Genomic DNA, 16840 nt, shown 5'->3' with positions numbered 1-16840 from the left:
TCTTTTACTTTCTTTTAAAAAAATGCATATTTGGTGTGTGTAAAAGCACGTATGATCATATGTGAAAGCATGTATGATCATATCAAAAAGTGCATTTGTGTGTGTGTGTGTGTGTGTGTGTGTGAGTGCGCACATGTGTGTGCGTGTGTTTAAACATACAATTTTATTTGCTGTACATATTATTTTTGCAGATCACCCCACAGACATATTCACAAAGCACCCATGTCCATATGCCACAGTACACAAAAGTGATATATTGTACATGTCATGTGTACTTTATTTTCAAAGAAATGCAGAAGAAACGACAGACAACACCGTTTTCTATTAGCAAAGAATACAACATTCCTGCATGATAATAATAAAACAGAATAGGTAAGAGAGTGAGTGGGTGAATATCTGTGAATGAGTAATTGGAAAAGAGTAATAAAGAGAAAGAGTGAGAGAAACAGAGTGAGGAAGAGACAGTGAGAAAGAGAAAGAGAGAAACAGAGTGAGGAAGAGAAAGAGTGAGAGAAACAGAGTGAGGAAGAGATAGTGAGAAAGAGAGAAAGAGTGAGAGAAACAGAGAGTGAGGAAGAGATAGTGAGAAAGAGAAAGAGAGAAAGAGTGAGAGAAACAGAGAGTGAGGAAGAGATAGTGAGAAAGAGAAAGAGAGAAAGAGAGAAACAGAGTGAGGAAGAGATAGTGAGAAAGAGAAAGAGAGAAAGAGAGAAACAGAGTGAGGAAGAGATAGTGAGAAAGAGAAAGAGAGAAAGAGTGAGAGAAACAGTGAGGAAGAGATAGTGAGAAAGAGAGAGAGAGAAAGAGTCAGAGAAACAGAGTGAGGAAGAGATAGTGAGAAAGAGAAAGAGAGAAACAGAGAGTAAGGAAGAGAGAGAGAGAGAGAAACAGAATAAGAAAGAGATAGATAGTAAGAGAGAGAGAAAGAGTGAGAGAAACAGAACAAGAAAGAGAGAGACTGCAAGAGAAAGTAAAAGAGAGAGAGAGAGAGTGAGAGAAAGAATGAGAGAAACAGACAGAGAGAGAGAGAGAGGGGGGGGGGAATTATGTCGAAAAACTATTCTCAGATCTGAATTTCAACAAAAGAAACAAATTCACACAGAAAAAATAAAAGGAATGAATTCAATCCGGCAAGGATGGATAACTGTTGAGAAAAGAACGATAATCTTGATTTTCTTCAAACAAGTTGATGGAAATCAGACACTGATAACAGTATACATTACATGCCACAGAAGCACCTTTACATTAGGCACATATGCCAGGAATGTATAAAGTTTTAAAATGACATTTAAACAAAAAACACAATTATACTATAAAATATCTAAATTTTTGTATTGTATTGTATTTCTCTTTTTATCACAACAGATTTCTCTGTGTGAAATTTGGGCTGCTCTCCCAAGGGAGAGCGTGTTGCTACACTACAGCGCTACCCATTTTTTTGTGTATTTTTTCCTGTGTGCAGTTTTATTTGTTTTTCCTACCAAAGTGGATTTTTCTACATAATTTTGCCAGGAACAACCATTTTGTTGCTGTGGGTTCTTTTATGTGCGCTAAGTGCATGCTGCACACGAGACCACCACTCAAGATCTAGTGGAGGGGGAGAAAATATCGGTGGCTGAGCCGTGATTCGAACCAGATTCGATTCAGATTCTCTGGCTTCCTAGGCGGACGCATTACCTCTAGACCATCACTCCATGATTGTGATTGTTGTATATGAGGTTCACATTAACTTAGCATTTAAACATTTTACTTCTTTTATGTTTTCACACTGACTGACAGTGAGCCTTCTGCAGCATACAACACACACAGTTTCTCTTCTTGAAATAATACAGTTTTCTGTGTTGAATCACGTAAACATTAGATATAAATAATGGCCGCAAGTCAAATATTGATTAAGATTATCAAACAGACGTATAAAAACATGGATTCCGACTTTTGACGCAAAAAATTGCACATGCCCGTAGGAACCTTGATACACAGGAATATATTTTTCATGATCCAATGTGCTGTCTGCTTCTCCATTCTGAACATTTGACTGTTCTTTATCAAACCATTCTTTTAAAACTTTTCTTCTGGAATCAAGAATTAAAAAAACAAACAATTCTTTGATCTCTGTTGGGGTTTCAAGGAGTGGCAGTAGCAACATTCCGTAAGTAATAACAAACACAAGAGTGAAACAATCATACTCTTTGGCAATTCGGATAAATTCAAGATTATGTTTTTGATTTGATTTTTCAACAGGCAAAATATTTCATATATACAAATGTAAAACGAATAATTGCATACCATTTTGGAATCCTTTAATTAAATATCTAAAAACACAATATCATATTGAAAAGCATACTGCTGTAATCAATTCAGATTGTAACAAGCTTACCAGTTGTTGGTTCTTCTATACAACACTGTTTGATGATGTGCATGTTTAACATGGCTAAGAACTATCTTATCTGAATCTTTTAATATTCTTGTTTTTCAGCTGGACACTAAATACAATAGCACACTTTGTGTATTTTCTTTTTCTCATGAAAAAAAATGTAAAACATCCACTTTTTTCTTTCTCTTGTGCTAATCATCTTGTTCTCAGGTGCAGACATGTTACACGAGCCTGCGTGTATGTATGTATGTATGTATGTATGTTTTGTGTATGGTTAACTGTGTAATCTAAGTATGTGTGACTTCAGGTATGCATTGATTTAGTTTATGTATGTATGCGTCCAACAGCAAAAGAAAAATCCATCTTTGTATATTACATCAGATTGAATGTATAACAATATCATATGGTGTAAAATAACTGATAAGTTGACCTCTTGTGACATTATATCAAAATTGTAAACCCAAAGATGGAATAATAAGAGATTAACAAACAAACAAACAAACAAAAAACAAAAAAAAAAGTGAACTGGAGGTAATTGTTTTTTTGATTAACTGATTACATGCAGTAAAAAGACAAGGTCTGAACAGTCAATCTGATGCATGATTAAATAAAGTAAAAAACCAAAACACTTAACAGTCTTCTCCTCTGTGAATTCTCCTTGGGTTAAACACTGACTTCACTGCATGCTTTCTTTGAATAAATCACATACATTAAAAACAAAGAGAGAGAGAGAGAGAGATAGAGTGAACAAGACTATATTCTATGCTGGACAAAGAATCAGTATCAATTCTAAAGTTAACAGAAACGTTTTCACAAACTGAACTTTTAGTTAAAAAGTTAAATACTGTATCATCAGCACAACACAAATACCAACACAATGACTGAGAATTAAACAGATTATTGAAAACACATTGATGACAATGAACCTGTCCACCTGCATGCATATGTGGCACTAAACACATCCAATATATGAACAAAGTGTGCATTCTAACTTATCAAGGATTCACACACATTAGCATAAATGAATGCACACATGCATGACACACATAGTTTGCACATATGTGTGCATACAATCTTTTGCATAATACATATTCTGTCAGAATCAAATGCTTTTTTTTTGCTTTTTTTTTTAATTCAGAATTCTTCTTTATTTTCCCTCAAATGTAATTTGAAGTGCTTTCACCCCAAGAGAAGCAACTGCCAACAGGTATAACTACACAGCAACTGAAATGTGGTCAGTTGTGTAACTTGAAATGACAACAATGGAACTGGCACAACCAGGAAAATGAGGCTCTGTGACTTCACTTGTAATGTTTAACACAAAGGACACTTAACTGAAAAGAAAGTTTTTATGAGGGAATCTCACACACAAGTTGAGCCTGAAGATGATTTTGAGTCAAGTCTCAAGTGTCAGAACTGCTCTATGGCTCATAATGCTGGAGGATGACTAAGACTAGTAAGGGTAATCTAACAAAATTGTCAAGCCTTCCACACACACACACACACACACACACACACACACACACACACACACAAACACAATGTAGACTAATCCAAACAGTCATCTCCAGACTGACCCCTGCAGACAAACACAATGGGAATGTCAAACTACATCAAAAATACCTTTTTGCATAATTTGGTGAATCATCCAAAAACAACTCCAACTGAACAAATCTGGACGGCAACCTCACAATTATGCTATGTAACAAGGATCAATGAACTCTTCGGATTAGTTCTGTTTTCAATGACAATGACTTAGTTAATGCAAATTCACAGGGATAAAAATGACTTGAACATAGATCTTCATATGAAAAGAGAAACATATCACAGAATAACATCACAACACAAAACCTGGCAGAGTGCATTCATATGTATGATAAAATTTTTAAAAAAACAAAAGCACTTCTTTACAAAACAGCGACTAAATATATTAATTTTCACACAACAACATGAACATTAAACAAGCGACTTCACAGAACACAAGACAAAACTCAATTAGATGATAATAACTAGACAATAATAAAAACACTACTACTCACGATGATAATAATGATGATAATGATAATGATCATAATGATGATGATGATAATAATAATAATAATACTACAATGAAACCAGAGACACAAAGTGCAAGAACAGGATGGAGAAACAGAAAAATCAGAGACACAAAGTGCAAGAACAGGATGGAGAAACAGAAAAAACAGAGACACAAAGTGCATGAACAGGATGGAGAAACAGAAAAAAACAGATACACAAAGTGCAAGAACAGGATGGAGAAACAGAAAAAACAGAGACACAAAGTGCAAGAACAGGATGGAGAAACAGAAAAAACAGAGACACAAAGTGCAAGAACAGGATGGAGAAACAGAAAAAACAGAGACACAAAGTGCAGGAACAGGATGGAGAAACAGAAAAATCAGAGACACAAAGTGCAAGAACAGGATGGAGAAACAGAAAAAACAGAGACACAAAGTGCATGAACAGGATGGAGAAACAGAAAAAACAGAGACACAAAGTGCAAGAACAGGATGGAGAAACAGAAAAAACAGAGACACAAAGTGCAAGAACAGGATGGAGAAACAGAAAAATCAGAGACACAAAGTGCAAGAACAGGATGGAGAAACAGAAAAAACAGAGACACAAAGTGCATGAACAGGATGGAGAAACAGAAAAAAACAGATACACAAAGGGCAGGAACAGGATGGAGAAACAGAAAAAAACAGATACACAAAGGGCAGGAACAGGATGGAGAAACAGAAAAAAACAGACACAAAGTGCAGGAACAGGATGGAGAAACAGAAAAAAACAGATACACAAAGGGCAGGAACAGGATGGAGAAACAGAAAAAAACAGACACAAAGTGCAGGAACAGGATGGAGAAACAGAAAAAACAGAGACACAAAGGGCAGGAACAGGATGGAGAAACAGAAAAAACAGAGACACAAAGGGCAGGAACAGGATGGAGAAACAGAAAAAAACAGATACACAAAGTGCAAGAACAGGATGGAGAAACAGAAAAAAATCAGAACAGATTTGCAGCAGAGAGGTCAGGGCAAGCAAGCCATGTCAATGTCAACTTTACTGGAAAAACAGACTTTTTTTTCACAAAAAGAACAAAGTTATGCCATTGAGCTTTGGAACATTTTCCCTGTAATCCATTCTAATCAAAGGGAAAGCAAAAATATTTAATTCAAAATGAACCCTGATTTTATGTTCCAGAGCAAATCATATGTGCACCAATCACAGTATCAAAAAACCATGGACTTCTGCGAACACGCAAAAGGAAGTTCACCACAATACAGCTGAGGAATAAAACACATTACAAACAACAATAGCAACCACAAAAGTTTAATGAGACAGAGGGTCTACCAAGATCCTAATAAGGCTACAAATATATATAATTCCAAACTGGACAGCCATATAAAAAACTGTAGTTGATGAGATTTTACTTGGGCAAAAAGACAAATGAATGGACAACGTATAATAATATGTTACTGGAAGATAGTTATATATGTATGTGTGTGTGTGTGCACACATGTGTCTGTGTGTGTGTGTGTGTGTGTGCACGTGTCTGTGTATCTGTGTGCGTGTATGCATACATGTATGCATGTGTGTGAGATAGAGAAGGATAACGATAGTTTACTCAACAAGGACATGGTCCCCTTGAAAGGGGCGATCATACATTTTCTGTGTGAATACATAACTTGGATATAATCTAACTGCATGCACACACAAACAAAACTGTGTTCTGGTTCAGCAATCATGTAACTACGTATTTTTAATGACTGGTGAATATATACCATAAAGATCGAAGTAATATTATCACTTGTACTAGTTGTAGAAGATGGAAGTAACACTAACCAAAAATTACTTGGTCTACTTGAGCAAACTCAACAGAAGATATATATCCTTCTTTGTCTAAAGTGAGGTAACACAGGACAACATAATACAAAGTGGACTTCATCTTCTGCAGATCTACAAACACAGCATGTCACACTGACATTGTTTGCAGTGTAGGTCTTGTGTCTCTTACTGTGCACAGTAATGTCATGTCAGGTATACCACATTTCAATTTAGCTTTTACATCCTCTTACTTACTTTTAATATGACAATTAAGTTTACCTTTGATACCATTTTTACTAACAGTAAGAATCACCCACAAAAGCCTTATTGTTACTGAATCAAAGGCCTTTTCAAAGTCAATGAAAGCTATGCATAATTTACGATTATGTGCAAACTGTTTTGGAACAGCAGCCAGTAAAGTGAACAAAATGATAATCAGCTGTACTATTGCCCTTCTTAAAGACTGCTTGGTCTTGGCCTGTTGTCGTGTTCAAATCTGTCCGTTCCCTTAATTTTTGTGGATTACAGAACCATAAAGTTTGCTTGCTATATCACATAGTAACCATGTTCAATTAGTAACTGATATATATATCCTCTTACATGTGACAGAATATGTGTACCTTTAGACAGGTTTTTCCCTAAAGTTATTTATTTATAAATGTACTGGTACTTTTTGTGGTTCAGTGCTGTTCCTTATCAATCAAGTAAAAAAACACAAGTATGTCAAAGTGACACAGTCTGTTAGTATATTTTTCTTTTTCCTGTCCTGTGCTGTTAATATGCTTGAATGTGTGTATGTGATAAAAAAGTTACATCACTTTCCATTCTTATTCAATAACGTTCAGGGTGTAATCCAAAAAAAGGGGGGGGAAAATGATTATCCAAGGTATCTATGTAAAGCTTATATGCAATGGTGACTGATATTTTTCAGTGTATTTAATGTAAAACTGGTGAACAATAGATTTTGGTGAATACTATGTGAAACTGTAATGCCTGGACCAGGACTAAATATCAGAGAACACCAGATGCAAAGGCAGAGACTGTCAAGACTTGATCACAGCCGGAGGGTCATGGCAGACACCCTCCTGCCACCACTTCTCCACGTTGGGGTAGACATGGGCCCAGCGGTCTGCACTGTGCAGTCTGTCACACAGACTGCAGAAAGGGAAGTTCATGGGCTCCACCACCTGATAGAAGTTTTTCCAGGCCAGGTACTGCTTATACAGTTGGGGGTCTCCTGCCACCTTCTTCAGGTGCTCGGCCAAGGCTCTGACCGAGGGAAAGAGGGAGGCGTCTATGAATGAGTTTGGGGGCAGCAAGGCCGAGTAGTTGGCCCCGCCTCTGACCACGGGCACAATGTCCACCTTCTTCATGGTGCGGTACAGCTTCTCTGTGATGTAGTCTTTGCACATGGAGTTTTCAAAGGACAGGTAAAAGTAGTAGTCTCTAGACAACATGTCCATACAGGCCTGGTTCCCTTCCGTGGCACACTTCAGCTGGCCACAGTTCCCGTAGATGTCCACGTCCACAAACTGTTTCAGAGCCGACACAAAGTCCTCCCGCTTGCTCTGCGTGTGACAGTTGGACACAAACCACGCCGCCATCTTACTTTTATTTTTCACCAGCAGAGTGAAGTCCCTGACTGGCATCGCACGGGATGGCTTGACAATATCCCCGTAACCAAAATAGAAGTCTGAATCTCGGCGGTAGGTCATGGTCCAGTTGAAGCGATGCTGCCAGTGCGGCTTGCCAAAGAGGTCACTGTCGGAGTAAAAGGGGCTTTCCACAGCAAAGTAAACCCACACCTGCTTCCAGGAGCGGGAGGGGTGGATGGGAGAGCTGAAGTGGCGGGCGTACATGACGACACAGTCCACCTCCCCCACCAGCTCCGAGTCCAGCGTCAGCGTGCATGGCCGACTGCAGTTGGTGAAGTATTGAGGTCCTGACTGCAGCTGGTAGAAGGCGGGGAAGGAGTGCATGAGGATCACCTTGGTGCCGGAGTGACCGGCAGGGCCGGACAGTGGGGCCCGCGCCCCCTCCTCCTTCAGCTGCAGCACTCTGCGGTGCAGCGCTGCCTGGTGGGGAGTCAGAAGGGTGAAGGCGTACCTCTGAAGGACAAGGGCCACCACCCCCACCGCCATCACCATCACCAGGATTAGCACAGGGCTTCTGCACCGCAGTCTGACGGAACAGCAAACATGCAACCTGTCATTAGCAACACGGAACAGCAAACATGCAACCTGTCATTAGCAACACGGAACAGCAAACATGCAACCTATTATTAGCAACACGGAACAGCAAACATGCAACCTGTCATTAGCAACACGGAACAGCAAACATGCAACCTATTATTAGCAACACGGAACAGCAAACATGCAACCTATTATTAGCAACACGGAACAGCAAACATGCAACCTGTCATTAGCAACACGGAACAGCAAACATGCAACCTGTATTAGCAACACGGAACAGCAAAATGCAACCTATTATTAGCAACACGGAACAGCAAACATGCAACCTGTCATTAGCAACACGGAACAGCAAACATGCAACCTGTATCAGCAACACGGAACAGCAAACATGCAACCTGTCATTAGCAACACGGAACAGCAAACATGCAACCTATTATTAGCAACACGGAACAGCAAACATGCAACCTGTCATTAGCAACACGGAACAGCAAACATGCAACCTGTCATTAGCAACACGGAACAGCAAACATGCAACCTGTATTAGCAACACGGAACAGCAAACATGCAACCTATTATTAGCAACACGGAACAGCAAACATGCAACCTGTCATTAGCAACACGGAACAGCAAACATGCAACCTGTATTAGCAACACGGAACAGCAAACATGCAACCTATTATTAGCAACACGGAACAGCAAACATGCAACCTGTCATTAGCAACACGGAACAGCAAACATGCAACCTGTATCAGCAACACGGAACAGCAAACATGCAACCTGTCATTAGCAACACGGAACAGCAAACATGCAACCTGTCATTAGCAACACGGAACAGCAAACATGCAACCTATTATTAGCAACACGGAACAGCAAACATGCAACCTGTCATTAGCAACATGGAACAGCAAACATGCAACCTATTATTAGCAACACGGAACAGCAAACATGCAACCTGTCATTAGCAACACGGAACAGCAAACATGCAACCTATTATTAGCAACACGGAACAGCAAACATGCAACCTATTATTAGCAACACGGAACAGCAAACATGCAACCTGTCATTAGCAACATGGAACAGCAAACATGCAACCTGTATTAGCAACACGGAACAGCAAACATGCAACCTATTATTAGCAACACGGAACAGCAAACATGCAACCTGTCATTAGCAACACGGAACAGCAAACATGCAACCTGTATCAGCAACACGGAACAGCAAACATGCAACCTGTCATTAGCAACACGGAACAGCAAACATGCAACCTATTATTAGCAACACGGAACAGCAAACATGCAACCTGTCATTAGCAACACGGAACAGCAAACATGCAACCTGTCATTAGCAACACGGAACAGCAAACATGCAACCTGTATTAGCAACACGGAACAGCAAACATGCAACCTATTATTAGCAACACGGAACAGCAAACATGCAACCTGTCATTAGCAACACGGAACAGCAAACATGCAACCTGTATTAGCAACACGGAACAGCAAACATGCAACCTATTATTAGCAACACGGAACAGCAAACATGCAACCTGTCATTAGCAACACGGAACAGCAAACATGCAACCTGTATCAGCAACACGGAACAGCAAACATGCAACCTGTCATTAGCAACACGGAACAGCAAACATGCAACCTGTCATTAGCAACACGGAACAGCAAACATGCAACCTGTATTAGCAACACGGAACAGCAAACATGCAACCTATTATTAGCAACACGGAACAGCAAACATGCAACCTGTCATTAGCAACACGGAACAGCAAACATGCAACCTATTATTAGCAACACGGAACAGCAAACATGCAACCTGTCATTAGCAACACGGAACAGCAAACATGCAACCTGTATTAGCAACACGGAACAGCAAACATGCAACCTGTCATTAGCAACACGGAACAGCAAACATGCAACCTGTCATTAGCAACACGGAACAGCAAACATGCAACCTGTCACTACCAACATGGAACAGCAAACATGCAACCTGTCATTAGCAACCCGGAACAGTAATAACAACAACAATAATAACAATAACAATATGTCAGTTTCTAGGATTGTTTGTGGTATGTTGTGTGTGTTGGGTGTGGGATGGTGGTGTTTGTATTGCACTGTACTGTATTGTATCATACTGGATTGTTTTACTCTTTTTGTCACAACAGATTTCTCCGTGTGAAATTCAGGTTGCTCTCCCCAGGGAGAGCAAGTCGCTACACTGAGAGCAACACCTTGTTTTGTTTGTTTGTTTGTCCATTCCAATTAATAAGAAAATTGCTCTTACTGGTCTTAGTGTCGTATTCATGTAAATTTCTCAATGATACAGTAATAGTTAAAACACTGATGACTTTGAATTGGTGCGGCTAATGTTACACTGTAATGTCTTTCAGAAAACAACAACAACAAAAAAAAACGAACACGGATTATATGGAAACTAACATAAAAACAGAAACAAAAAAACTTGCTAGATGACCTATAACAGTATAAGGACAGTGTAGTTCAGCTGATGAAATAATAATAATAATATTAATAATAATAATAATAATTTAATAATAATACATAGTTTTTCTATGGGGCGATATCCAGTACCAATGCTGCTCAAACTAGTCAAAGTGCCATACATCATCCAGTTGACTATAAACATGCCTTAAAAAACACATCAACCGCAATCTGACAATAGAAAACATCCAGTGTGTTCACATGAATGAAAAAGCACACTTGAGAAATGAATCAGATTATAAAAGCTATGAAGTAAATAAGGCTTAGATTAAAACAAAATGCATTTCATAGAACACACACACACACACATACACACACACTCACACATACACACACACGCACGCGCGCGCACACACACACACTTATATATATAGATGTCCCTCCCTTACAGACACACACACGCACACACGCTCACACACACGCCCATTAAAAATAACCAGATAGAGAAAATGCCATCACATCTAAGACCAAAACTACATAAAATACACAATGCATTAAAACAGGACTACAAAAATACTAGTACAAAGATACTTGTTAACAGGCATACCTTGGTTTAACCATTCCGCCCAGAACAAAAAGGCTTATGGAAAAGGTAAGTTTTCAGATCTGACTTAATGTAGATCAGAGGCATTTCTAAGAGATGAAGGTAGAGAGTTCCACACTTGGGGAACCTGAGCTCTGAAAGACCAATTTCCAGCGCATTTCAGATTAGTTCTTGGAACTTTAAGCAGCTTTTCAGAACTGGATCTTAATGTTCTGAGCGGTTCATATGTTTCCAATACAGAGGAGAGATACAATGGAAGAGACTTGTCAAAATGTTTGAAGGCGAGTGTTGCTAACTTATAGTGAATGCAGGACTCAATTGGAAGCCAGTGTAACCGATTCAGCAGAGGTGTAACATGATCAGATTTCTTTTTGGCAAGAACCAGTCGTGCAGCACTGTTCTGAATTTTCTGCAATCTGTTGATGGAGGAAGATGGTAAACCTCCAAGAGTGGAATAACACACACTGAGACCCAGAGACCCAGAGACCCAGAGACCCAGACAGACACAGAGAGTGCGTGTGTGAGAGAGAGAGAGAGAATTCTAAAGAGACGAAGATTAGAGAAACAGACACTGAGACATGCAGTATTATGTATGCACATGAGAACACAAATAATTATAAGCAAAACACACCTAACATGTGTAACAGACAAGACAATCAATTATATCCATCACAGCAAAATGTCAAAGACCTGGAGCAGTATCAAGTGTCTGAAACATTGATTTGCTTCTATATATTTAAAAAAAAAAAAGTGCTATTAGTTGTGGGGAAAAATGAAGAAAAAGACCCCCAAAAAACCACACTGACAAAACAACAAAAACAACTGACAATGTTTTAAACACACAATGTCATGAGGACATGCACACATTCATACATAATAGGACAAAAAAGAAAGAAAGAAAAGAAAACTGTGTATGTTCACAAATTTACAGTCACACACATAGTTATTGTTATACATATGGAAACACACACATGCACACATACAAAGATAAAGTAATGCATGCTTTCTTTTTTTTAAGCAATGCATAAATTTAAAAATCAAACTTTAAGTTACACATGCATAAATCATACAACTTACAAGTAAACACACACATATGCAAATACACAGAGAGAGAGAGAGAGAGAGAGAGAGAGAGAGAGAGAGAGAGAGAGAGAGAGAGAGAGAATAGTGCATACTCATTCTTTTAGTTTACCAATGCATACTTAAAAGCTACCCATGCATGCATGCTTACCCACGCACACACACACACACATACACACACACACACAAACACGTACACACATATTCCACCTGGACCAAGACTAAAGACAGGACTAGGAGTGAAAAATGTGTCATCACACATACCCTCTGACAGCCATGTTGATGGGTGTGAGCCAGAGGAGCAGGTCACACACAAGTCACACTAAGAACAGCAGATGTTGAAGTAGGTGTTCCTCTGCAGGCCTGGAACAAGCCACATGTAAAAACAGATGATGAAGTAGTGCCAGCAGTAGGTGTTCCTCTGCAGGCCTGGAACAAGCCACATGTAAAAACAGATGATGAAGTAGTGCCAGCAGTAGGTGTTCCTCTGCAGGCCTGGAACAAGCCACATGTAAAAACAGATGATGAAGTAGTGCCAGCAGTAGGTGTTCCTCTGCAGGCCTGGAACAAGCCACATGTAAAAACAGATGATGAAGTAGTGCCAGCAGTAGGTGTTCCTCTGCAGGCCTGGAACAAGCCACATGTAAAAACAGATGATGAAGTAGTGCCAGCAGTAGGTGTTCCTCTGCAGGCCTGGAACAAGCCACATGTAAAAACTGATGATGAAGTAGTGCCAGCAGTAGGTGTTCCTCTGCAGGCCTGGAACAAGCCACATGTAAAAACTGATGATGAAGTAGTGCCAGCAGTAGGTGTTCCTCTGCAGGCCTGGAACAAGCCACATGTAAAAACAGATGATGAAGTAGTGCCAGCAGTAGGTGTTCCTCTGCAGGCCTGGAACAGGTCCATATGTTAAGCAGGTCTATGAAACAAAACATTTCTAATTTTATTTACCAGGATGGTGAGATGCTAGCAAAATACATCTTTCTCCAACCAGCCTATGGAATAAAAACAAGAAGAATAAAATGTAAACTGAAAGTAAAGAACACACTAAGTGTCAAGGAATACTGACTATGACAAGCAAAACAGAAACACACACACACACACACACACACACACACACACACTCACACACACAGGTTACACAAACACACACCAACATGCAAGCAAACCACATGGACAAGGAAAGTAAGTGATGTGTTATATCATTCAAAGTTGTTCAGTGAGTACACATGCTAGCACACATGTTATACAAAGATGTTCAGTGAGTACACATGCTAGCACACATGTTATACAAAGATGTTCAGTGAGTACACATGCTAACACACATGAACCTATTATACAAAGATGTTCAGTGAGTACACATGCTAACACACATGTTATACAAAGATGTTCAGTGAGTACACATGCTAACACACAAGGACATGGAAAGCAAGTGATGTGTTGTTATTATACAAAGATATTCAGTGAGTACACATGCAAACACACATGTTATACAAAGATGTTCAGTGAGTACACATGTTAACACACATGAACATGGGAAGCAAGTGATGTGTTGTATTATACAAAGATATTCAGTTAGTACACATGCTAACACACATGTTGTACAAAGATGTTCAGTGAGTACACATGCTAACACACAAGGACATGGAAAGCAAGTGATGTGTTATATACACATATGTTCAATGAGTACACATGCTAGCAGTAGCACACATGGACATGGAAACCAAGTGATGTGTTATACAAAGATATCCAGTGAGAACACATGCTACATTGCTAGTACACAAGGGCATGGAAAGCAAGTAATGTGTTATATTACACACAAAGATGTTCAGTGAGTACACATGCTAGCACACAATGACATGGAAAGCAAGTGATGTGTTATATCACAGATGTTCAGTGAGTACACATGCTAGCACACAATGACATGGAACGCAAGTGATGTGTTATATCACAGATGTTCAGTGAGTACACATGCTAGCACACAATGACATGGAAAGCAAGTGATGTGTTATATCACAGATGTTCAGTGAGTACACATGCTAGCACACAATGACATGGAAAGCAAGTGATGTGTTATATCACAGATGTTCAGTGAGTACACATGCTAGCACACAATGACATGGAACGCAAGTGATGTGTTATATCACAGATGTTCAGTGAGTACACATGCTAGCACACAATGACATGGAACGCAAGTGATGTGTTATATCACAGATGTTCAGTGAGTACACATGCTAGCACACACGGACATGGGAAGCAACTGATGTGTTATATCACAGATGTTCAGTGAGTACACATGCTAGCACACATGGACATGGAACGCAAGTGATGTGTTATATCACAGATGTTCACAGTTCAGTGAGTACACATGCTAGCACACAAGGACATGGAAAACAAGCAATGTGTTCTATTATAATTTATATACAAAGATGCTCAGTGAGTACACATGCTAGCATGTGAAAATGAAGGAACAGGCTGAACTGACTGGATGAAGGAGGAGTGGTGGGGGGTGGGGGGGGGATGTTAAGGAGTTCAGGATGAAGCTTTTTTCACCCAGTGCATATAGATCTCCAATTTGCCTTGTATGGTATATATATCATTACACTACTTTTCTTTTCCTTTTAGTTTGACATTGTATCATTTAGTTTGGTCAAATATACTCTAATTTCTATTCCCTGTCCTATGATGCTAAGAGGGTGGCTTCACTCTATGTCTGAAATTCTAGTGGGTGTTCTCTTTATCTTCATCCACCAAACATTCAACATACAACTCAAACAGTCAACTTGCTGATTCACTGATTGATCTGCTGCATGTCAACAGAGGTCAAGTGGAAAAAGTAATTCATGTCAGGAAAGGGAGAGACTTTGACAGATGAGAATGACCAGTCTGTCACATGGCATCACCACTCAACATGGGATTTATCAGCAGGCTTGTGGTTTTGGGTTTTGGGTTGTTGTTGTTTTTTTTGGGGGGGGGTTTGTTTTTTTTTCACCGTAAGGTTAGCTGATCTGGAAATGCTCAAGGGAAATGTGCACATCCTCACTGGTTGAAAACGAAGAATTAATCATTTTCTTGAAAATCACAATATATGATCATGATCAAAGGAGATCTTTGACTGTACAACAATATTGTTCACCAAAATATTTCCTGTGCACATGTAAATTAGAAAGAAAAAAAAACATCCTGATTTCCAAATATTCCCACAAGCACTACAAGCACAAAAAACAAACAAACACAAAAAAACCAAACAAAAACAGTTGGTAATAGTACTAATACATATTTTACAAAAAGTAGGCTTTGGGGGGAAATGGTGCATGTGCAAGAAAACATCTGATAATGACAGGCGCAGATTACATTAGCTGCATACACAGCACTGCCGACAATTCGGCATCATACCATAAAGCCCAAGTAGTCTTTACATACTCCCCCCCCCCCCCACCCACCCCCAACACTGCAGAAAAAATCACATACATCGATCGAAATGCCACTCTCATGGGCGGTTATAAATGTATCTGTTAGGCTAAGTACATCGCTGTCGCCAAGATTATGGCATTATCGCGACGGGTGGGGGTGTGCGCAGCTTAGCAGGTTCACTGTTAAGTCGATACCATAAAGCAGGAAATTACGTACCGATTATTCAATGAAACTGAACACCAAACAGCTGCGAGCCTTCTTGCAACAAATCACATCAAATAAAACCCCTCCGTCCATTTGTGACACACATTGCTTTTCGCCTTGTCCCATTACCGCCTCTTCGACAGAAAAGACGCGCGTTGTCTTTCTTCGTCGCTCCAATCTGTCAGAGTTCTCTTTCGTGCAAAGAGGAGTTGTAAACCTCTGGCAATCTGCCTCTCGGACTGTGATGTTTCAGTCTCAAATGAACACACATTAATCGCAGTACATTGTTATTATTTATTCCCACCAAGCGACTCTCGTAACCTCTCGTAAATAATCAAGGGAAATAACCCAACACCCTCCCTTTTAAGTTGTTATTTACCAAAAAAGAAAATAAAAGTGTCAAAATTTGTCCGTTTAAATGAACGATAAATGTCACTTCAGTTTGTTTAATGGAGAAAAAAAAATGTTGCAATTAAAAAATCAAACGAAAGAGGAAAGAAAAAAAATTCATTTATTATATCTTTGTTTTGTTGTCATTTGTTGTTTTTGACTCACTTGTGTAAACAAAGTGAGTCTATGTTTTAACCCGGTGTTCGGTTGTCTGTGTGTGTGTGTGTGTGTGTGTGTGGTAAACTTTAACATTGACATTTTCTCTGCAAATACTTTGTCAGTTGACTCAAATTAG

General features: G+C 39.4%; 1 protein-coding gene across 1 annotated transcript; it reads right to left on the bottom strand.

Annotated features, from left to right (window-relative positions):
• Nucleotides 1-264: 264 nt before the first annotated feature.
• On the bottom strand, nt 265-16446 carry LOC143287035 (alpha-(1,3)-fucosyltransferase C-like). The gene is made up of 3 exons (XM_076595049.1): nt 16168-16446; nt 12802-12900; nt 265-8398 (listed from the first exon to the last, which is right to left on the bottom strand). The coding sequence occupies exons 2-3, from the start codon at nt 12813-12815 to the stop codon at nt 7261-7263; spliced, it is 1152 nt and encodes a 383-aa protein (XP_076451164.1). The 5' UTR covers nt 12816-12900; nt 16168-16446; the 3' UTR covers nt 265-7260.
• Nucleotides 16447-16840: the final 394 nt, after the last annotated feature.

The sequence above is a fragment of the Babylonia areolata genome, chromosome 10 (assembly GCF_041734735.1).
Source record: "Babylonia areolata isolate BAREFJ2019XMU chromosome 10, ASM4173473v1, whole genome shotgun sequence".
In the NCBI taxonomy this organism is placed as follows: Eukaryota; Metazoa; Mollusca; class Gastropoda; order Neogastropoda; family Buccinidae; genus Babylonia; species Babylonia areolata.
The sequence above is the reverse complement of the archived record's forward strand: the minus strand, read 5'-3'. Positions and strand labels throughout refer to the sequence as shown.